This window comes from Argopecten irradians, chromosome 6 (genome assembly GCF_041381155.1).
Source record: "Argopecten irradians isolate NY chromosome 6, Ai_NY, whole genome shotgun sequence".
Lineage (NCBI taxonomy): Eukaryota > Metazoa > Mollusca > Bivalvia > Pectinida > Pectinidae > Argopecten > Argopecten irradians.
Window position 1 is genome coordinate 40,710,699 of NC_091139.1, and position 23,416 is coordinate 40,734,114.

At 36.3% G+C, this 23,416-nt stretch overlaps 1 protein-coding gene across 7 annotated transcripts in view; it reads right to left on the minus strand.

Moving 5' to 3' along the window:
- The window catches only part of LOC138325890 (centrosome and spindle pole-associated protein 1-like), a 108,763-nt gene that overhangs the window by 4,543 nt on the left and 80,804 nt on the right, over positions 1–23,416 (minus strand). For all 7 annotated transcript variants that reach the window (XM_069271887.1, XM_069271884.1, XM_069271885.1 and 4 more), the window contains 15 exons: positions 23,200–23,297; positions 22,835–23,022; positions 22,361–22,414; positions 21,890–22,039; positions 21,427–21,564; positions 18,720–18,788; positions 15,400–15,486; positions 14,701–14,737; positions 14,059–14,147; positions 13,692–13,738; positions 12,263–12,378; positions 8,484–8,513; positions 5,442–5,465; positions 4,856–4,876; positions 2,972–3,103 (listed from right to left, as the gene is read on the minus strand). In XM_069271887.1, the coding sequence (XP_069127988.1) occupies positions 2,972–3,103; positions 4,856–4,876; positions 5,442–5,465; positions 8,484–8,513; positions 12,263–12,378; positions 13,692–13,738; positions 14,059–14,147; positions 14,701–14,737; positions 15,400–15,486; positions 18,720–18,788; positions 21,427–21,564; positions 21,890–22,039; positions 22,361–22,414; positions 22,835–23,022; positions 23,200–23,297 (1,280 nt within the window). The remainder of the gene's footprint in view (positions 1–2,971; positions 3,104–4,855; positions 4,877–5,441; positions 5,466–8,483; positions 8,514–12,262; positions 12,379–13,691; positions 13,739–14,058; positions 14,148–14,700; positions 14,738–15,399; positions 15,487–18,719; positions 18,789–21,426; positions 21,565–21,889; positions 22,040–22,360; positions 22,415–22,834; positions 23,023–23,199; positions 23,298–23,416) is intronic.

Below are 23,416 nucleotides of genomic sequence, written 5' to 3' on the forward strand. Positions count from 1 at the left end.
ACGTGGTTAATGACAGTGAAAATATCAACAATGTAAATGTAAAAGCATGTGGGATTAATAAATAAAGAAACAAAGAAACAGATTAGACAACAGCGGATCAACTAACATAGGTCTGTTTGTCACATTTCATTTAATTTTTGTGAAATTGAACAGGTAAATTATGTATCTACTTCAATAAATCAACATATGCCATGTATCACTTCTCTCTAAGATCCAATGTTGTCTAAAAGTGATGATAAATTCGAAAAGAGATCTAGAAAAATTCTAGAGAAATTGCAATGGTTGTAGGCTACAAGGAAGCAAAATTCATCAACTACATTATATGTACTTAAAATATTTAAAAAGAATAAAATGTATTTTAATAATATTTCATATTTAAGACCAAGAAAAATAGATAAAAATGTGAATGAATTCTTCAGTTTGCGATGCGCATCATCATTGTGAACAAGTGGTGCTAACCCTACTTTGACATATATATTTGTTTCTTTACTTTTTTATAGTGCTGTGCCATATCGTCTGTCTTTGTCTCAAACACAATTTTCATTGAATAAGAAGTGGTTACAGAGATTTAACAAAATTATCCAATAAGAAACTATTTATTAAACAGAAAGTTTGCTGAGTTGAACTGGTGTGAAATTTTAAAATTCAAAATCGACATTCAGAAGATTTACCAAAACTAAAATGCATATCATATATGTTAAAAAGTAATTAAAAGTTTAAGCAACATCAGAAAAGTTTTCATAAAGGTAGTGAAGAATTCATATTTCTACAGTAATATGTGTAACAATACACTAGATGTACAATCTATACAAGGCTACAAATCACTACGGATCAACACTGTAATGGCTGAAGATTTACATTGACGGTTCGAGTTGAGCTCCCAGGCATGGAAACGTACAGTCGGGGAGTGGTACTCTTCAATACAGAGGAGCATACACATTATCATACTGTTTGGTTACAAAGCAAATCAAAAGCTTGCTGTTGGTTGTAATGAACTTAAAATCAATGATAAACAAAATTGGTTTTAGCAACATAACTATATAAAAGTTGTAATTTTTACAGCTAAATTGGTTTATAACTACTGCACAAAGTCACACAATTGTATAGATATAGATAAAAGATGTTACACCACTTACACAAAAGAGTCTGTTGAACTGTGCTGATAAATAATTTTTAATTTTATTGTAGAGGAATTGAATCAGGCTGATTGAAGTGATCAATGTTGGCCTAAAGGTTACATTTGGATGTTTGGAGGTCAGAGATCCTGATCTGAACTCTATCTTGCCTCAATTTATTCACTCGGTATACAGTTGGTGCCAAACTCTTGGTTAAAGTGGGATGAATGCTTAAGAATCTGGCCGGGTCAATAGCCATCGATCAGGTAGCTCAAATGAATACTCTAGAGTATCCAAGAGTTCCAAATGTCCTTATGTCACTACCACCCAAGTCTGTCTAGCAGATAGCACACTGCCACACTGTTACTACCCTTAGGCTAGCAATCTTCTTTCACTCTCATCGTTACCTTTATTACTAGCAATGCTGTACTGAACGTACAGTATATCTGGATTTATTACTAATATATCTAGCGTTATGGCACCAACTTCTCTTTAATACCAGTATACCTAGCATCAGCGTACGAACCTTGTGGATTATGTATTACATGAGTTTTCTCCCTTGACAATATTCCAGCTCGCATCACTTTGTAAAGTTAAACATTTTCATGTCAATATCTAAGTTGCTTCCAGTGACTCTAAACTAATTAATTCATTGTATCAATGTAATCAATTTCTTGTAAACATCTTAAACCATGCAATGTATAATGACAGATCATAAATACGATCAACATTTCCCTCAGTAATAAAATTAACAAAAGATTGAAACATTTTGAGAAAAGAACAAGTACTGAAAGTGCATAAACCACCATATATCATATGATGTCTAGGAAGGCTAATGAAAGTAATAACTAAAGAAAAAGCTAATTGGAGAAATAAATGTCTAGATCAGAGAAAGAAATAATATATATTCTTGGTATCTGATAAATGTTGCTGCTCAGAATGATTTTTTTCTCTTGGTAGAAATGAAATGAATAAAAAAAGATAAAATTCTGAAATCCTGCACTCTATGTAGCTTTCAAAATCCTAAATATGGTTGAGCAACCAAGAAACCAAATAAAGTTCAAGTGAAAAGGAAATGCGTGATCTGTTTAGAGAAAAAAGAAAATTAAGAAAATAAAGATCCACATGCAATTACAGTCTTACAATATAATATTAATTGTCTTTAAGAAAATCAGTGGAGTCTGAGCTTGAATTTATTTGTTTTAATACATTATGAAAACTTTTGTCTGAAACTGATATATATACTAGTTCATAATTACAATAAGATTGATGATAAAATTACACAGTCATATAGACTTTATTAACCAGATATGAATGGTTTTGAGTGAGTGTATAAAGTTAAGACTTTATTCACCAGAAATAAATGGATCTTACTCCTGTCTTTGAGTGTCTGTTAAGATTTTATTAACCAGGTATGAATTTGACCTAAAGTGAGTGTCTGTATATAGTTTAGACTTTAATTACCAGATATGAATGGGACAATTACTCCTGTCTTTGAGCGTCTGTATACAGTCCAGATTTTATTAACCAGATATGAATTTGATTTAAATTACTCCTGTCTTTGAGTGTCTGTATATATCTAGTTTCTTTTAGTGTCAGTATATAGTCAGACTTTATTGACCAGGTATGAGTGGGGCCCACTTCTGTCTTTGAGTGTCTGTATATATATAGTTTCTTTTAGTGTCTGTATATAGTCAGACTTTATTATAGTTTCTTTTAGTGTCTGTATATAGTCAGACTTTATTGACCAGATATGAGTGGGGCCCACTTCTGTCTTTAAGTGACTGTATATATATAGTTTCTTTTAGTGTCTGTATATAGTCAGACTTCATTGACCAGATATGAGTGGGACTTACTCCTGTCTTTGAGTGTGCGTATCTGTTCGTTTTGCTGTCGTAGCATGGCGTCCTGCTGTGACTCCAGGGTTGTGTTGGTGTAAGGCTGTTCAGGGAACATACTTCTAAATGCTCGCCTTGACTCTGTATCACCTGGAACAATGAACAAGGTTAAGTGATTAATACATTACACATTGATAATCAGTTACTCTATTTTCTGAATTATAAGTCACACCTGAGTATAAACAGCAAACACTTTTTTTAAACAATATGATTGGATTTCATACACATATATGCTGCACTATAGTACAATGAAACTACAGGTAAGTTCACCTGTACAATTGCAATTAGGATGATGATGACATTCCACAAATTCTCCATGATAATAAGTATCTTTATAAAGGAAAATAGATACAAAATATGTATAGTTTAAGTAAACAGATTATCTACATGTAATATAATGTTGAAGAAAAGATGATTTGATATTTAATGTTTAAATAAAAAATTCTATGAAACCAATTAAAACTTGTGTTAAGCAAACTTCACCAACTTCAAAAAGGCTACATAGAGTACTTGACCCAATAAACACCCAGGGACCTTAATGGGACCACATTATTGTTTAATGTCAGACACAAATCAGTTTACATAGAATGCAAGAGGGAAAATACATGTATATGGTAGTCATATATTCAGGCTGCATTTGATAAATATTTAAAATCCAGGTAAGTGAACATGATGGAGAGGGGCGTTTATAGGGAGGGGGGGTGCTATTGGATCAAATACACCAATTCAATTCAAACTTTGATGTTATGATCCTCCTCTGATAATTAATACAATTCAACAGTAAAAGTTTCTGCCTCTAAGGAATGTTAAAATCATGAAAATCAAATATCAATTGTGTGAAGGGATTGGCAGCATCCAAATCAGCACTTTATAAACTTTGAAATAATTACAAATGCATAATTACAAGAATCTCATAAATCAAAGAAAATACATCACAGAATTACGAGTATGATCTAGGAAATGAACTATTTCAATGACTTTTTTTCCTTTATCAAACCACACATCAAGAATGCATCAATTGTTTTGGTCAGCCCATGCCAGCAAGTGTCTTTTTGAAATTACAAATAATGGGAAGCTTTGTCTAAAACAACATATGTTGACATTGGAAAGTACATTCTAGATGTCTAACAAATAAAATATAAGAAAAACAATCCTATTTCTAAAAAGACAACATCAATATAAGAGGTAAAAACTGTAAATTACTTGGTAAGCATAAAAATATTTATTGTATAACTTAGCTAAACTCTCTTTCATTATACAGTTATAACAAATGTTGAATCATGAAATTCTAAAGGGAATAATATAGAATAATCAACAATCAAAGATTGGTAAACAAAATGGTTGGAAGTACCTGTGTAACAATATAACAATTAAAAAGTCAAAATGTCTGGCTCAAATGCAAGATCATATGTACAGTTGTAAAAGAAATCATTCCTGTCAAGTGTCCCGACCAGGAATCGAACCCAGGCCTCGGGCATGATAAACCAAGGGTTCTACTAACTGAGCAATAGAGACTGTATTTAACATTAACACAGAGTGTACCGGACACACTGACACTTTTCTTTTGTTTCTACACATATTTTGAAGTTGGTAAGTATACATAGTACACAGCCCAAGTCTATATACCTAGCTTATCACAGATGATGTTACAAAAAATTGAGTCATTTTTGATTGGCTAAGCAAAAATTTCTTTCTAAAACGGTATCATGATCTCTGAGGTAGACGGTAACTAGCTAACATGAAAATATATACAACAGACACACACTATCATATTAGCGAGGTACATCTTATCATTAATTAACAGATCTGACGAGACATGGACACTAAGACAAAAGGTCATACCAGGTGGTGCAGCTTTGGACTCTGGAAACAAAGGGCAATATTCTACATAAAGACTCTAATCAAAATCGCACGAAAAAAAATGTAATAACATATTCAACCCAATAAATGCCAAGGGGGCTTAATGAGAAAATTGAGGGGTGCTTGATGGGACCAAGTTTAAGCATAACTTGTCACATAATAATTGTATTATCAACAATTTAGTTTATAAAAAAATGAAATAAAAAAACTGTTATGAATAAATATCTTCAGCCTACATTGCAGACTTTTTATAGCTATAATCTTCTGTAAAAAACAACTTCAGGCCTCAAAAAGGAGTATCAGTAAGAGAAAGTGGCCTATTGGGTCAAATAAGTCTACAGTGTCTGATGTAGTGATTGATACAATAATATAATAGACTTTACATCTATTATACAATGTACTTATCAATGACATCTTTATATATTAAAATGTATGATTTTCTGTATATTAATCACTCATTATGACAATCAATCATGATACAAAAATCCAAAGACAACACTTATTTCACTCAAACAAAAATAGGTTTTTAAATAAAAGACAACTCTGTCCACTAAACATTGTGACCTACCAGCACTGGCTTCTGATGTTGGGGCTGAAATGGCAAGCCAACAAATACATCACTCTTCCTCTGATGATTTAGAAGTTTAATGTAAAGTTAGAAATAGAGTTAGATCTGAAGTCCTCAGAATAAACCTTATGACGACAATTTTGAAAGTTTGGAAAATCTTTGTGTATTTCCTTATTTTTTTTATTAATATATGCTAGGTTATAGCATCATGTTTAACAAAACATTTGTTAAACAAACAGGTATACCACATAAAGATCTACCTTATATTCATTCTATAACATTCAACAGGTAAAATATATACACACATATCCTCTCTACTAATAGGGTACTATTACTGGGATTAGGGCACAGCAAACAGACAATGTAATTGCAAACAGAAAAAAACCATAGCAATTGTATCATGTAGTAAACTTGCGTATGTTTGGGCTATTAAATTTTATAGAAAATGAATTCCTAAAATATATTTTTCGGTTTTCATTGCACTCAGCCATGATTCAATAGGCTATCTCTAACTCATAAGGATTCATAATTGCTTCTATTGGCACCGATGCAAACATTGACCTCACATTGTTGTTGTCGTCTTAAATTATCACAGATACATGTAAACGACAGTAAATTTCTGTATTGTAATGGTAAAGGACTATATATGGTTTTGGCCCTTTTTGGCCCCTAAATCCGTCAAATTTTCAAAACTGTTATTTAGTATTTATTAATAAGTAATTTGATTTGACATACATTTGTATTTAGTGCATCGTTTTAGAAACCATAGAGCGCATCCTTAAAAAACCTTATATTTCTCCTAAAGATGTATTGGAAGAGCATACATATTTTCAGTAAATATTATGTTTGTTCAACGATGCGCTCTATAGTTTCATAAACAAAATGCAGCAAAAAGTTACTAAAATTGTCATTATAGTTGAATCTGAGATGTACTAAATATTTAAAATACAACAAATTAATCACTAAATAACAGTTTTGGAAATTTCATGGATTTGGGGGCCAAAAAGGGCGCAAAACATACATAGTCCTTTATAATATATTATACATAGTCCTTCAAAGTAATACAATGATCTCACTCCAGCACAATCACTGATTATACAACAAACATTTAAAGAAACAAGAGATCCCAGAGGGATCTTGGCGCCCACCAAAGAATGATCTATATCTGACAAAGGAAAGATGGATCTTTTCTCTACTTTTTAAACTTTTTCAAACATACTACATATAAAATTTGAGACAGATCGCTTCAGTACCTTTTGAGAAATAGCGGTAACAAACTTCAACTATCAAAATCCAAGATGACTCCTTGGCGGCCATCTTGTTGATCAATCGGTCCCAAATCACAATATGCACAACTAGGGCCCTAGGGAAACCTACATGTGAAATTTGAGAAAGATCCATTCAATACTTTCTGAGAAATAGCGATAACAAACTTTGAATATAAAAATCCAAGATGGCTGCCTGGCAGTAATTTTGTTGACCGATCGGTCCCAAATCACAATATGCACAACAAGGGCCCTAGGGGAACCTACATATGAATTTTGAGACAGATCCCTTCAGTACTTTCTGAGAAATAGCGATAACAAACTTTGAATAACAAAATCCAAGATGGCTGCCTGGCGGCCATCTTGTTAACTGATCGGTCCCAAAATGCAATATGCACAACTAGGTCCCTAGGGGAACCTACATATGAAATTTGAGACAGATCCCTTCAGTACTATCTGAGAAATAGCCATAACAAACTTTAACTATTGAAATCCAAGATGGCGGCCTGGCGGCCATCTTGTTCACCGATCGGTCCAAAAATGCAATATGCACAACAAGGGCCCTAGGGGAACCTACATATTAAATTTGAGAAAGATCCCTTCAGCACTTTTTGAGAAATGGGGATATCGAACCTTAACTATCAAAATCCAAGATGGCCGCCTGGCGGCCATCTTGTTTTTCCTATCAGCCTCAAAATCTGTATGGCACAAATAGGGACCAAGGGTAACCTCCATGTGAAGTGAACAAAATTCCTTCAGTAGTTCTCAAGAAATATTGATAACAAACTTCAACTGCCAAAATCCAAGATGGCTGCCTGGCGGCCATCTTGTTTTTCCTATCAGCCTCAAAATCTGTATGGCACAAATAGGGACCAAGGGTAACCTCCATGTGAAGTTTGAACAAAATTCCTTCAGTAGTTCTCAAGAAATATTGATAACAAACTTCAACTGCCAAAATCAAAGATGGCTGCCTGGCGGCCATCTTGTTTTTTCTATCAGTCTCAAAATCTGTATGGCACAAATAGGGACCAAGGGTAACCTCCATGTGAAGTTTGAACAAAATTCCTTCAGTAGTTCTCAAGAAATATTGATAACAAACTTCAACTGCCAAAATCAAAGATGGCTGCCTGGCAGCCATCTTGTTTTTCCGATCAGCCTCAGAATCTGTATGGCACAACTAGGGACCAAGGGTAACCTCCATGTGAAGTTTGAACAAAATCCCTTCAGTAGTTCTCAAGAAATATCGATAACAAACTTCAATTGCCAAAATCAAAGATGGCTGCCTGGCGGCCATCTTGTTTTTCCGATCAGCCTCAGAATCTGTATGGCACAACTAGGGACCAAGGGTAACCTCCATATGAAGTTTGAACAAAATCCCTGCAGAAGTTTTTTAGAAATAGTGATAACAAGCATTGTTTACGGACGGACGACGGACGACGGACCACGGACGCAGGGCGATTTGAATAGCCCACCATCTGATGATGGTGGGCTAAAAAAACAACTAGGTATTGCCTGCGAGACATAAATGCCCCTGCCTCCATCTATATCTCACAGCGAGATGGGAAAGGACAGACATAGGTAACAATATATGCCTCCCTTTTCCCATTTCATGGTATGGGTATAAAAATCTGAGCAAGGAAATGTAAATGTTATCAAATCAAACACTAGTCTAGTACAAACATGGAAAAATGTTATAAAAACCAAATAAACCACATTTTATCTATAACAATAACCCCAAAGTAAACTCCAAATGGTCAGTATAGGAGTCGCCACCTACCCGCTGGGGCTGCTGTTGGCTCCTCAGGGGCTGTAATAACCAAATCTCATACCTATACACCTCTGCTTATAACACAACAGTTATATATACACAAACTTCATACCTATTGGTCACTCTCTATAGCTCTACAATCTATATACATTGTACAGACAAACTCCAAACTCAAATCTAAATCTGAATCTATAGCTGATAATAACAACCTCTGAAGATAATGACATGACTCATATTCATGGTCTAATAGCTAAATCTGATAATACAGTTGATTCCGAGCCTACACTCTGTATATCTAGGCTAGTTGATTCTGTGCCTACACTCTGTATATCTTGGCCAATTGATTCTGAGAATACACCCTGTACATACTGGCCAGCTGATTCTGAGCCTACACTCTTTATATCTAGGCCAGTTGATTCTGAGCCTACACTCTGTATATCTTGGCCAGTTGATTCTGAGCCTACACTCTGTATATCTAGGCCAGTTGATTCTGAGCCTACACTCTGTATATCTTGGCCAGTTGATTCTGAGCCTACACTCTGTATATCTAGGCCAGTTGATTCTGAGCCTACACTCTGTATACCTTGGCCAATTGATTCTGAGCCTACACTCTGTATATCTAGGCCAGTTGATTCTGAGCCTACACTCTGTATATCTAGGCCAGTTGATTCTGAGCCTACACTCTGTATACCTTGGCCAATTGATTCTGAGCCTACACTCTGTATATCTAGGCTAGTTGATTCTGAGCCTACACTCTGTATATCTTGGCCCATTGAGTCTGAGCCTACACTCTGTATATCTTGGCCAGTTAAGTCTGAGCCTACACTCTGTATATCTAGGCCAGTTGATTCTGAGCCTACACTCTGTATATCTAGGCCAGTTGATTCTGAGCCTACACTCTGTATATCTTGGCCAGTTGATTCTGAGCCTACACTCTGTATATCTAAGCCAGTTGATTCTGAGCCTACACTCTGTATATCTTTACTGGTCTGTATATGTGAGCCTACACTCTATATCTTGGGCAGTTCATTCTGAGAATACACACTGTATATCTAGGCCAGTTGATTCTGAGCCTACACTCTGTATATGTTGGCCAGTTGATTCTGAGCCTACACTCTGTATATCTAGGCCAATTGATTCTGAGCCTACACTCTGTATATCTTGGCCAGTTGATTCTGAGCCTATACTCTGTATATCTTGGCCAGATGATTCTGAGCCTACACTCTGTATATGTTGGCCAGTTGATTCTGAGCCTACACTCTGTATATCTTGGCCCATTGAGTCTGAGCCTACACTCTGTATATCTTGGCCAGTTGAGTCTGAGCCTACACTCTGTATATCTTGGCCAATTGATTCTGAGCCTACACTCTGTATATGTTGGCCAGTTGATTCTGAGCCTACACTCTGTATATCTTGGCCAGTTGATTCTGAGCCTACACTTTGTATATCTTGGCCAGTTGAGTCTGAGCCTACACTTTGTATACCTTGGCCAATTGATTCTGAGCCTACACTCTGTATATCTAGGCCAGTTGATTCTGAGCCTACACTCTGTATATCTAGGCCAGTTGATTCTGAGCCTACACTCTGTATATCTTGGCCAGTTGATTCTGAGCCTACACTCTGTATTTCTTTACTGGTCTGTATATGTGAGCCTACACTCTATATCTTGGGCAGTTGATTCTGAGCCTACACTCTGTATATGTTGGCCAGATGATTCTGAGCCTACACTCTATATATCTAGGCCAGTTGATTCTGAGCCTACACTCTGTATATGTTGGCCAGTTGATTCTGAGCCTACACTCTGTATATCTTGGCCAGTTGATTCTGAGCCTACACTCTGTATATCTTGGCCAGTTGATTCTGAGCCTACACTCTGTATATCTAGGCCAGTTGATTCTGAGCCTACACTCTGTATACCTTGGCCAATTGATTCTGAGCCTACACTCTGTATATCTAGGCTAGTTGATTCTGAGCCTACACTCTGTATATCTTGGCCCATTGAGTCTGAGCCTACACTCTGTATATCTTGGCCAGTTAAGTCTGAGCCTACACTCTGTATATCTAGGCCAGTTGATTCTGAGCCTACACTCTGTATATCTAGGCCAGTTGATTCTGAGCCTACACTCTGTATATCTTGGCCAGTTGATTCTGAGCCTACACTCTGTATATCTAAGCCAGTTGATTCTGAGCCTACACTCTGTATATCTTTACTGGTCTGTATATGTGAGCCTACACTCTATATCTTGGGCAGTTCATTCTGAGAATACACACTGTATATCTAGGCCAGTTGATTCTGAGCCTACACTCTGTATATGTTGGCCAGTTGATTCTGAGCCTACACTCTGTATATCTAGGCCAATTGATTCTGAGCCTACACTCTGTATATCTTGGCCAGTTGATTCTGAGCCTATACTCTGTATATCTTGGCCAGATGATTCTGAGCCTACACTCTGTATATGTTGGCCAGTTGATTCTGAGCCTACACTCTGTATATCTTGGCCCATTGAGTCTGAGCCTACACTCTGTATATCTTGGCCAGTTGAGTCTGAGCCTACACTCTGTATATCTTGGCCAATTGATTCTGAGCCTACACTCTGTATATGTTGGCCAGTTGATTCTGAGCCTACACTCTGTATATCTTGGCCAGTTGATTCTGAGCCTACACTTTGTATATCTTGGCCAGTTGAGTCTGAGCCTACACTTTGTATACCTTGGCCAATTGATTCTGAGCCTACACTCTGTATATCTAGGCCAGTTGATTCTGAGCCTACACTCTGTATATCTAGGCCAGTTGATTCTGAGCCTACACTCTGTATATCTTGGCCAGTTGATTCTGAGCCTACACTCTGTATTTCTTTACTGGTCTGTATATGTGAGCCTACACTCTATATCTTGGGCAGTTGATTCTGAGCCTACACTCTGTATATGTTGGCCAGATGATTCTGAGCCTACACTCTATATATCTAGGCCAGTTGATTCTGAGCCTACACTCTGTACATGTTGACCAGTTGATTCTGAGCCTACACTCTGTATATGTTGGCCAGTTGATTCTGAGCCTACACTCTGTATATCTTGGCCAGTTGATTCTGAGCCTACACTCTGTATATGTTGGCCAGTTGATTCTGAGCCTACACTCTGTATATGTTGGCCAGTTGATTCTGAGCCTACACTCTGTATATCTTGGCCAGTTGATTCTGAGCCTACACTCTGTATATCTTGGCCAGTTGATTCTGAGCCTACACTCTGTATATCTTGACCAGTTGATTCTGAGCCTACACTCTGTATATCTTGACCAGTTGATTCTGAGCCTACACTCTGTATATCTTGGCCAGTTGATTCTGAGCCTACACTCTGTATATCTTGGCCAGTTGATTCTGAGCCTACACTCTGTATATGTTGGCCAGTTGATTCTGAGCCTACACTCTGTATATGTTGGCCAGTTGATTCTGAGCCTACACTCTGTATATGTTGGCCAGTTGATTCTGAGCCTACACTCTGTATATGTTGGCCAGTTGATTCTGAGCCTACACTCTGTATATGTTGGCCAGTTGATTCTGAGCCTACACTCTGTATATCTTGACCAGTTGATTCTGAGCCTACACTCTGTATATATTGGCCAGTTGATTCTCAGCCTACACTCTGTATATCTTGGCCAGTTGATTCTTAGCCTACACTCTGTATATCTTGGCCAGTTATTTCTGAGTCTACACTCTGTATTCTGTATACCTTAGCCAGTTGATTCTGAACCTACACTCTGTATCTTTACTGATCAGTATACATGAGCCTACCTTTGTATTTGAGATCCTGGAACTCCTGTATATTCTTTGGATTAGCCGTGTCTGAAACCCGCTGTGGAACTGAGGCATTACCCTCAGTAGCTCTCTTAAACACATCAACTTCTTTCCTAAAATAGTGAAAAAAATCACAAATTATTAATAAGGTTTTAGGGATGGGGGTCTTTCAAAGTTTCATAAATTCAGACAAATGATCGTGATCATCAACAGGAAACATAAGATAACTATAGTTCATAATAATATGGCTATGGAAACCTATCTCCGATTTCTTGAAACAAAAGTGCAGACTTAAGGATGTACTCCTCTGAGAAGTCAAAATTTTCTTGTATTAAACTTTTTTTCGCATATAGATTTTTGGAAATAGGAGTTCATACCATAAAAGAAAATGGAAGAAAATACATATGTCCGTGTGCTCGTTTTTGAGCTATTGTCACTCAAAGATACCTAGTTGATAAAATGTTGGATTTTATTGGAATTTTGCCGTTTTGACCAAATATACAAGATATTAAAGCCATAATTTCCTAATGAGCTGTTTGATATGTATAAATGTTTGTAGAATTTATTTTCGAGTAGTCTTTTTTAAAAATATACCAGTTTTGATTAATAAGACTAATATTTTTTCTCAGAATAACAACATATGCAACCCCTACCCCTTAATTTTGAGCTACAAAATACACCTTTTCCAGCCATTTTTGCCAAATTTTACCCTTTATAGACAAAGTTCTGGTATTAATTTTTTGTTAATATTTTGCATATTAACATGGAAAGGGCTGTTCTTTCTAAATCAGGCAGAAAAATGGCGGGTCCGTGTGCTTACTTTTTTTGTCCCATTTGAATATTTGTTATTTTTCAGTATTTTAGAGTAAAAAATAAAAGTGCTCAAATTACCATTAAATGTAAAAATAAAGTGACAAAAGTGTATCATTTTACACATAAATGCTAAATATTTTAATAACCACGAACCCAGTAAAGATTTACAGCAAAAACTAGCTCGATACAGCTAAAAATACAGTCGCAGTGATGATTTAAGTAAAACCAATTTCAGTAAAAAATGGTAAAACTGTGGCTCTACTTAAAGCGAAAAAAGACACAATTTCAAAATGGCCGCCAAATGGGTCATTTCTTAAAATCTGCATATAAAAAATCTACTAAAAATAGAAATGTAATTTTTTGACAAAATTTGCAACTGGCAGCTTGCTACAGATATTGATAAATCTTATTTGAAAATCTTATAACTTCTTTGATCTATGTCGAGACAAGACTTCAACGGGACTGAAACCTCAGAAGAATACATCCTTAAGTCAAAACTTGATTTTTTCTTCTCCTTATACAACTTGTGTGAAACAATTTTGACTTAAGTCAGTTTTTGATTTAAAATTGTTACGAGAAGTTGTGGCCTGAAGCCATGATTTGCTATACTTACGGTTGAGGTCTTTGTACAAGTCTGGGATCAAACACCTCTGGTTCATTCTGAATTAAAAATTCAGGTTATAAATAAACTGCATCATTCTATCTTTTTGTCAATGTAGCTATATTTTATTTTTATTCTTGTAAAGCATGACATTTTTGTGATTTTGCAACTACCACTTATCCGGTTACGAAAATTTGATCCATAAAATATCAAGAAATAGTTAAAATTGCATTTCACACAATAAAATTTTATTGATTCACTAAAAGAAAATTTTCAAGTCAATTCGCAAAACATAACTATACAGTATAGTATGTATAATAATTAATCACAGAATTGTGTTGTGTATAAACTCCAGATTTATCTCCAGTAAACTCAGTACCTTTTGTTTATTTAGAGCCCCTTCCACTCTCTTCCTCTCACTCTCCAACTGCTGCCTCATGGTAGCTAGCTCCCGCAGGACCTCGGAACCTATTGAATAATTCACACATCATTACTGAATAGATCATCCTTAAAGTATAAACTCGATCATCATAGGTATAGTGTTATCTCCCCTCGTAAAAATACTTATCTCCCTTGGTATAGCATGATAACACTCAGGTATTTTTATTATTTTTAATTGTTACTCGACACCTTGACAACTGTTCTTAATGACAACTCAGGTCCAAATACAATGTAGTTCAATAGTTTCTACAGGGCAAAGAAGTAATTCTAATAATTTCTATAGATAGATTAAAACAATAACGTATGTGTGTCCTTGTTATTCCTCATATTTATTTTCAAGTTATCTTCCCTTATGAAGTTATCTTCCCTTATGAAATATAGCATTAAGTATTGTTTAAGCAAAGTTATCTTAAATAATTTTTTATTCAATCAATATTTATTATAAATAGACCTTAAATTTGATATGGAATGTCAAAAAACTTGCATACTAATTATGTTTTTTTCCTTAGATATGATTAAATTTTTAAAGCTGATTATAATCAAAGATTATTTGTTTGTTGGTAGTATTTGATAGACTTACTGTTGGCTCTCTGTACAGGGTCTGGTGGGGGTCGTGCCTGTTGGTGAGAAAGTTTCCTTAATTAGTACCATAGTGAGGTGTAGGGTCAGTGTTAGTAGAGGGCCATGCATTGGTAAGCTCTATAGGGTATATATACAGGTACAATATACCAAACATGCATGGGTAATCTGTACACCCAATACTTTATATATAAGACATGCTACATCTCTACCAGTCACCTGTACATTCTACTGCAAACAAAGCGTGTTAATGAACTACTGAAGGAGGTATCTACTTATAAAGTCTGAATATCTTAATTTCTCTGTTTTCCATTGAGTGAAGAACATATGACAGGACATTGGAGTCCCAACATTAACAAATAAACATGTCTTGTTGAGGGATAAACACTACACAAATATATATCATGTATCTATTTCTACACATAAACAGTGCTTAAGTAATCATTATAAGCTATTCAAGACGTCCTCAATATCCAAAGCCAGTAAATATGCAGAGAACTGTTGTTCAAATAAGTTATGCATCATTCCATGAGTTTAACTGTAGTTATACATCATGTCGTTGTGTTATAGTTGTTGCCGACTGTTGTCAAAGTGTAAACTCTTTCTGCATTCAGGGGAAATTGTACTTGATGACTTCTGTGAGGACTCTATGTGGAGTGTACTTGTTGACCTCTCTTGTACTTGATGACCTCTGAATTACCTTGGGTTTGGGTTGGGTTTCTCTCTGTGATCGTTGAGCTGGAACAGGCGGCGAGTCTCCTCTAGCCTCCACCTCATCCTCGCCTTTCTGTGTTGTGTAAATTTGGGATTAGTACTATATCTACTGGTGTCTATAGAAGCTGGTGACATTAAGGCAATGGTGTCAGCTATCAAGCTTGGTGTATAGAATTATAGCTGTACCACAATGGCTAATTCATACCCCCCCCCTCCCGCTCCCCCTTAGCTCCCCCTTACTGTAAACAATGGCTAACTCATTACCCCCGCTACCCCTCTACTGTAAACAATGGCTAACTCATACCCCCCGCTACCCCTCTACTGTAAACAATGACTAACTCATACCCCCCGCTACCCCTCTACTGTAAACAATGGCTAACTCATTACCCCCGCTACCCCTCTACTGTAAACAATGGCTAACTCATACCCCACGCTACCCCTCTACTGTAAACAATGACTAACTCATACCCCCTGCTACCTCTCTACTGTAAACAATGGCTAACTCATACCCCCCGCTACCCCTTACTGTAAACAATGGCTAACTCATACCTCCCGCTACCCCTCTACTGTAAACAATGGCTAACTCATATCCCCCCTCCCGCTCCCCCTTAGCTCCCCCTTACTGTAAACAATGGCTAACTCATACCCCCCGCTACCCCTCTACTGTAAACAATGGCTAACTCATACCCCCGCTACCTCTCTACTGTAAACAATGGCTAACTCATACCCCACGCTACCCCTCTACTGTAAACAATGGCTAACTCATCCCCCCCCCCCGCTCCCCCTTACTGTAAACAATGGCTAACTCATATCCCCGCTAACCCTTACTGTAAACAATGGCTAACTCATACCCCATGCTACCCCTCTACTGTAAACAATGGCTAACTCATACCTCCCCCCACTACCCTATGCTTTACTGTAAACAATGGCTAACTCATACCCCCCAGCTAACCGTTACTGTAAACAATGGCAACAAAATAACATTAATTTGCTATTTTCTGAAAATTTTACGCATACATCAAAAGCAACAACATGCTTGTCAATCATATATTACATTCATAATGACATTTCATTTGGCAACCATGGCAATCCATGACAACAAAATCACCTCTGATGTTTTTGAAAACTTTTGTGGTCATGCAACAAACTTTAATTCATTCCTGTGTAGTTTCATCACAGGCTTATGAAGATTTGTTTGGACAAGATTCGGAGATTAATGACAGACAGAGAAGGTGATCCAATATACACTTCAAACCCCACCCTTTTTGTTGTCCAAAGAAGTCTAGGTCCTTATCAGAAGTTTGAAGCTTGAAGTATTGATACTACTTCAATCTTTATCTGAGAAGTTTTTCAAAACAAATGAAGCTTTATGAGCTTGAATGAACTCAACAATTAAATCATATTATAAATCCAAGCATAATAAACTGAATGCATCAAAGAGCAATTGCTCTCAAATGAACTAAAGATACGGTTGTATATATAAATCAAATTTTTTTGTAAATTAAGTAAATTTGTCATTCAATATTTGGGACTAAAATAAGTACCAGTAAACACGTTCATGGGGAGACCCCACATACACCCAGAAAATGTCACAATGATAGCCCAACATAACATTGATAATGCTGTGTGCATGAGAAAAAAACAGGACATATAGTCTACTATGGCATTTGTCTAAATCTAATAAAGGCATAATAATGCTAAATGTGACTACTAGACTCAAAATCAGTGCAGATGTTATAGATGTAAAATTTCTGCTGTCTCTGAAGTGATAGTACCATTTAATGAATTGACTTACAATCTCATGGTGACTTATATATACAGAGTCATTTTAATGTTCAAAATTGGTGAAACAAGAGACACAAAAACCTTATTGTTAATTGTGTCCTCAATGTTTTTCTGTCATGATGTTGAAATTGATTACGAGAGAAAGTTTTGTAATGAAAAAATTATCAAACAAAAATAAACTAGAACTGTCTCCAGAGTGGCAGACTAATATCCCACGCTCAGGCTAGTGGGTCCTTTTAATTAGTAATAACTCCATTACCATGTAATAGGGGACATTGCAGAACCCTTTATAGTTTATTCAACTCCCCTTTATGTCTGGGCTATGTGTACCAAATGTTATCAAAATCTGTTGAGTAGTTTAGGAGGAGTTTGCCAGACAAAGTTGTGTCTACAGACAACAGACGGACAGACAGACGGACAACCAGATTCCAGTGTACCCCTCCTTACCTTGTTTTTGCGGGGGTATAATAAATTAAAGCTAAACTTAAATCATGCATATATATGTAACAGTAATATTCTGAGGGACAAAATACTAGTTAGTCCATAGCATGCCATGCACTTGTTCTGTCAAACCCATTGTGTCACCTTATAGTTAGGTACACTAATGGTGGTATGTTATCTGTATATCTGACTACAGGCATACTGTACTGGCTATACAAGGTACACAGCCAGCTGTCCAACATGCAGTGCTATATTGTACATTCCAATGCTGCTAAAATACTGTGGTTATACAGTAAACAGTCAAAACAGATGAAATTAAAAGTAAAGTGATATAATTTAGGTTTCACAGATCTAGATAAGACTTAAAATTTAAAAAAAATATATGAAAATGATTATGATAATTGGACATTGCAATTAGATATCATTGGGAAGAATTTCAATTTTTGAAATGTTTATGCAGACCCAAGAAGTTTCTGTGCATACCCAAAAGGTGAAAACATGTATCTAAGGCTGAATTACAGAAAAATACAAACATGACAGAAAAAATGGAGAATAAAGGGACAACATGTATATGTATAATCTAAGAGAGAGTGTGTGGGGTTTACCGCGGGTTGTTTGACATTGGGCCCATTTTTGGGTGGTAAATAGGCCGATTCTGCACGGTAATAGCCAGTGCTGGTATCGGAATCCTGCCGGCTAACAGGTCGACTGGGAGGGTGAACTTGGGGGACCTTTAAAGTTGATATATCTACTTCTGGTTCCTATACAGAGCGATATTACACCAGTATTATAAGGCATACATATAGTGTATCAATAGTTAAAGACAAGTCAAAACTAATGTCAAATATTGTAAAAAACAAAAAAAACTTACTATCTTGTCATATAAAAAGCAGCAAAAATATCTTACAAAAAACGCTTATCAAATTAGAAATTAAGCAAAAGTGTTTTCTCCGTATACATTGTATATGCTTATTGAAACAATAATAATATTTATAAAAGAAAGAGATATGAATAATAGATAATATTAACAAAAGCTTGTCAATAAAAGTTTGGAACTGAGAGAGTTAAAACAATTTTTACCGGTTCTCCATCTGATGTTGCGAGTTTGCTGCGCAGAGTTGGAACAGGAGGCGATGAGGTACGTTGTTGCTGAAATATTATAAAGCAGGATATGGAACTATCTACAAGGCTTACAGACTATCTACCGATAAATGGTTGATGATTAGTGCCCAATTATAATTACTGGTCTGTGTTCTCTTGGTGTGGTTCTTTTTTTTTTTTTTTTTTTAATTTTTTATATCTTTCTACTGATTACAAGTTAAATTTGAATTCAAAGTATTGTAGTTATGAGGAAAACTATAAGTTTCAGCATAGCTAATATATAGTAAAACCAATGGTTTAAGTATTGGTTTTAATATCACTGATCATGTAAAACGAATACTATGCGTTATTTTTGTTTTCCCCATATGATGTTTACTATGACTTATCATAATTCACAAAGAAATTACAAACTTTGAGTGTGTAAGCAGCCTAATGTTGTCAGAAGATCTCAGCAACTTTAAAATTTGCACCAGAAAACACAGATTCTATATACATAGTCTATTGGCAATGATATACAAGCTAGCTCAATATCTAAAGACTAATTTTAAAAAGAATTTAAAAAAATAAAAACTAGCCACTAATATTTTATATTATAAATTCATTTGATTTTTGTGCCATTTACAACATTTCAAGTGACCTAAAGGGCCTGTAACGCCCACCTGTAATAAATGTCTTTATTGTTTTGCATTATTGAATGTACAATGTAGTTTATTTTTCATTCAGATAGACAGTGAAAGCTTATCTCAGGTTTGATCTAGCCCATGACAGCATTTTAAAAGTGATTAACTTAAGAGAAAATCTTCAAATGATCTGTGGACGTGTAAGAAAGCAAGCCATTTGTAGACAACAGAAGCTGCCCCAAGACATTATCCTACTATATATACAGGTGTGATAAAGTTTTATAATAACTAATATTATTTATATAATATTGAAAAATAAAAACAAGAGGCCCATGGGCCTTAACGGTCATCTGACTAATAGTACAATACAACATAGTCGTTTAAAGATTTTAGCCTATTTGACCCCTATGACCTTGAATGAAGATCAAGGTCATTCATTTGAACAAAATTGGTAGCCCTTCATCCCAGCATGCGACAGGCCTAATATCAGGTCTCTAGGCCTCTTAGTTATTCACAAGAACTTGTTTAAAGGATTTTAGCCTATTTGACCCCTGTGACCTTGAATGAAGGTCATAGGTCATTTATTTGAACAGACTTGGTAGCCCTTCATCCATGCATCCTGCAGGCCCAATATCAGTACCCTAGGCCTTCTGGTTCTTGAGAAGAAATCGTTTAAAGATTTTAGCCTATTTGACCCCTATGACCTTGAAAGAAGGTCAAGGTCATTTATTTGAACAAACTTGGTAGCCCTTCATCCCAGCATTCTACAGGCCTAATATCAGGTCTCTAGGCCTCTTAGTTATTCACAAGAAGTTGTTTAAAGGATTTTAGCCTATTTGACCCCTTTGACCTTGAATGAAGGTCAAGGTCATTCATCTGAACAAACTTGGTAGCCCTTCATCCCAGCAAGTCACAGGCCCAATATCAGTACCCTTGGCCTTCTGGTTCTTGAGAAGAAGTCGTTTAAAGATTTTAGCCTTTTTGACCCCTTTGACCCTGAATGAAGGTCAAGGTCATTTATTTGAACAAACTTGGTAGCCCTTCATCCCAGCATGTCACAGGCCTAATATCAGTACCCTGGGCCTTCTGGTTCTCGAGAAGAAGTCGTTTAAAGATTTTAGCCTATTTGACCCCTTTGACCTTGAATGAAGGTCAAGGTCATTCATTTGAACAAACTTGGTAGCCCTTCATCCCAGCATGCCACAGGCCTAATATCAGGTCTCTAGGCCTCTTAGTTATTCACAAGAAGTTGTTTAAAGGATTTTAGCCTATTTGACCCCTGTGACCTTGAATGAAGGTCAAGGTCATTTATTTGAACAAACTTGGTAGCCCTTCATCCCAGCATCCTACAGGCCCAATATCAGTACCCTGGGCCTTGTGGTTCTTGAGAAGAAGTCGTTTACAGATTTTAGCCTTTTTGACCCCTTTGACCTTGAATGAAGGTCAAGGTCATTCATTTGAACAAACTTGGTAGCCCTTCATCCCAGCATGCCACAGGCCTAATATCAGGTCTCTAGACCTCTTAGTTATTCACAAGAAGTTGTTTAAAGGATTTTAGCCTATTTGACCCCTGTGACCTTAAATGAAGGTCAAGGTCATTTATTTGAACAAACTTGGTAGCCCTTCATCCCAGCATCCTACAGGCTGAATATCAGAACCCTGGGCCTTCTGGTTTTTGAGAAGAAGTCGTTTAAAGATTTTAGCCTATTTGACCCCTGTGACCTTGAATGAAGGTCAAGGTCATTCATTTGAACAAACTTGGTAGCCCTTCATCCCAGCAACCTACAGGCCAAATATGAGTACCCTGGGCCTTCCGGTTATTGAGAAGAAGTCGTTTGAATGAAAAGTTTACGGACGGCGGACGGCGGACGGCGGACGGCGGACGGCGCACGACGACGGACGGTGCATGATGACAATAGGTCATCCTGACCCTTTGGGTCAGATGACCTAAAAAAATATTGAAAAATAAAAACCTACAAGTGTTCAATACCAACACCACAGAAACAATGTAAACATTTGAATGATATGAAATAAACATGGCAGTCCTTCAATTTTATTAGACCTACCGACTCAATTCTCTTCTGGTCATCTAATTCCCTCTCTCTATCTCTCTGACGAATCTCTGCTTTTTCTCGTTTAGCTCGTTCTGCCTCACGACGTTTTTCTTCATTTTTCCTGATAAGCTCTTCCTGTTTTCTGCGATTCTGATCAAAGAAATTCCCAAAACTAAGGTATAGACTATATGATGAACAGGCTTTGTCTACAGTAACTAACTAGGAAGGCGTAATCAGTGTGTCTACAATGGCATCAGTGGATCTGTATTACTAATAATCAACAAGCTTCTACTGGGGAATTAATATCTTAGAATTTAAGAAAAAAATGCATTTCTATTGAAAAATGTTTTTGAAGTCAAAACTTTAAAATCTTTGGGATAATGGATGCAGATCATCATGGGATGTGTTTGTTTTGGAGTGAGCTTTAATCATGTTTTGAAGTGATCCTTCCCCCAGTTGTCTAGTCGTCCGTTACCTCTTCTTCTTTCTCTCTTTTCTTCCTTTGTTCCTCATCAAAATCTCTTTGTATTCTCTGTCGTTGTTCCTCTAAGCGACGATTTTCTTTCTCCTCTTCTATTTTCTCTTGTTCTTTTTTCAACTGATCCTGTCGTTTCTTTTCTAATATCTGATAAAAGTGTAGAATGTTTTGTACAAAATACTGATAAGCGATTTGACTACATTTGTGTACTTCAAAGTTATACAATTTACCTGGAACTTATCTTAAGCAATAATGATATTTCATCCAGATTTTCCTGAAATTTGAAAAAAATTTTTACCAAACAAGCCATGTACTGTGGAACTATGTTCATCAAAAAGTCTACAAAACATGATTGCTGTGTTACTGTGGCTTTTCTTTAAAATCACATAAACCCTATAAAATCCTGTTTGGTCGTGTTTAGATCCAGTCAGGCCTCGCTGTAACTATGATTATTTACAGACACTGTACCTGTAACCTCAAATCATCCTTGTATTTATCTGCTTTAGATTTTTCTTCTTCAGTCTGTAAAAACAAAAATAATATGAACTTTACCACATGTCTTATATTTTACATGCACATCACCTTTTAAACAGTGACAACCTTCTACCTGCCATTACAAATTATGATATTCTTTAGTTTTCAATTGAACTTCAAATTTGAACAAAAATTATTGTAAATACTAAAGTTTTAATATATACCGTATAGCGGGTTATTTTCAGAGGGATGATATTTTCAAGATTTCGTGCCACATTGCTGGATTGCAAAAATTTGATCAAGAAAATTGAAAAATAGTTAAATGATATCTACCCTTAAATCCATATTGCGAAAATATAATTTTCTCGTTTTTAGATCAAAATGCGAAAATTTTGGTTTGCAACATTATCTGCTATACAATAATACAAGTTTTAAGTTTTTAAAAGCTTAAAACTGACGTAAACATACCCTAGGATTCCCGAAAATGCCGTGACCCCCGAGTGCATATGTTGTTTCTCCTTCAGCATTGATCTGAGCTGGAGGAGGAGGAATGTAGTCGTCTTTAGGTGAGACTGGTGCCCTAAAACGTGGCGACTCGCGTGGAGGAGGAGTATAGGACGGGTCATCTACTCTCTTACGCATCTGTCGTAGGTCAGCTGGAAATATCAATGACAAGTTTTTATTTATATGTTCTTAATGTCATCCATCAAAATTGGCTAATGAGCAAAAACACTCTGTGGTTCTCATCTACTGGCTAATAAATCAGCACTGTCTGTGTTAAGTCTAATCTATAGGCTGATACCCAGCGTTTTCTATTGGTTTTAAGACATTACCTATAGGTTGACCCCTGGAATCCAGATTGGGTGCCCCTCCTCCTGACCGGCCAAACGGATTGTAGTTGAGCATGTCTTCTTCAATCTTTTTCTCATACCTGGCAAACAGAGAGAATATAAGACTCTTTCATATGTGGATATGAAGGATAGGGATATTCTACCCAAGAGTCACAAAATGTAGTAAAAACAGAGGCTTGCCAAGGGTTTTGCAACATTT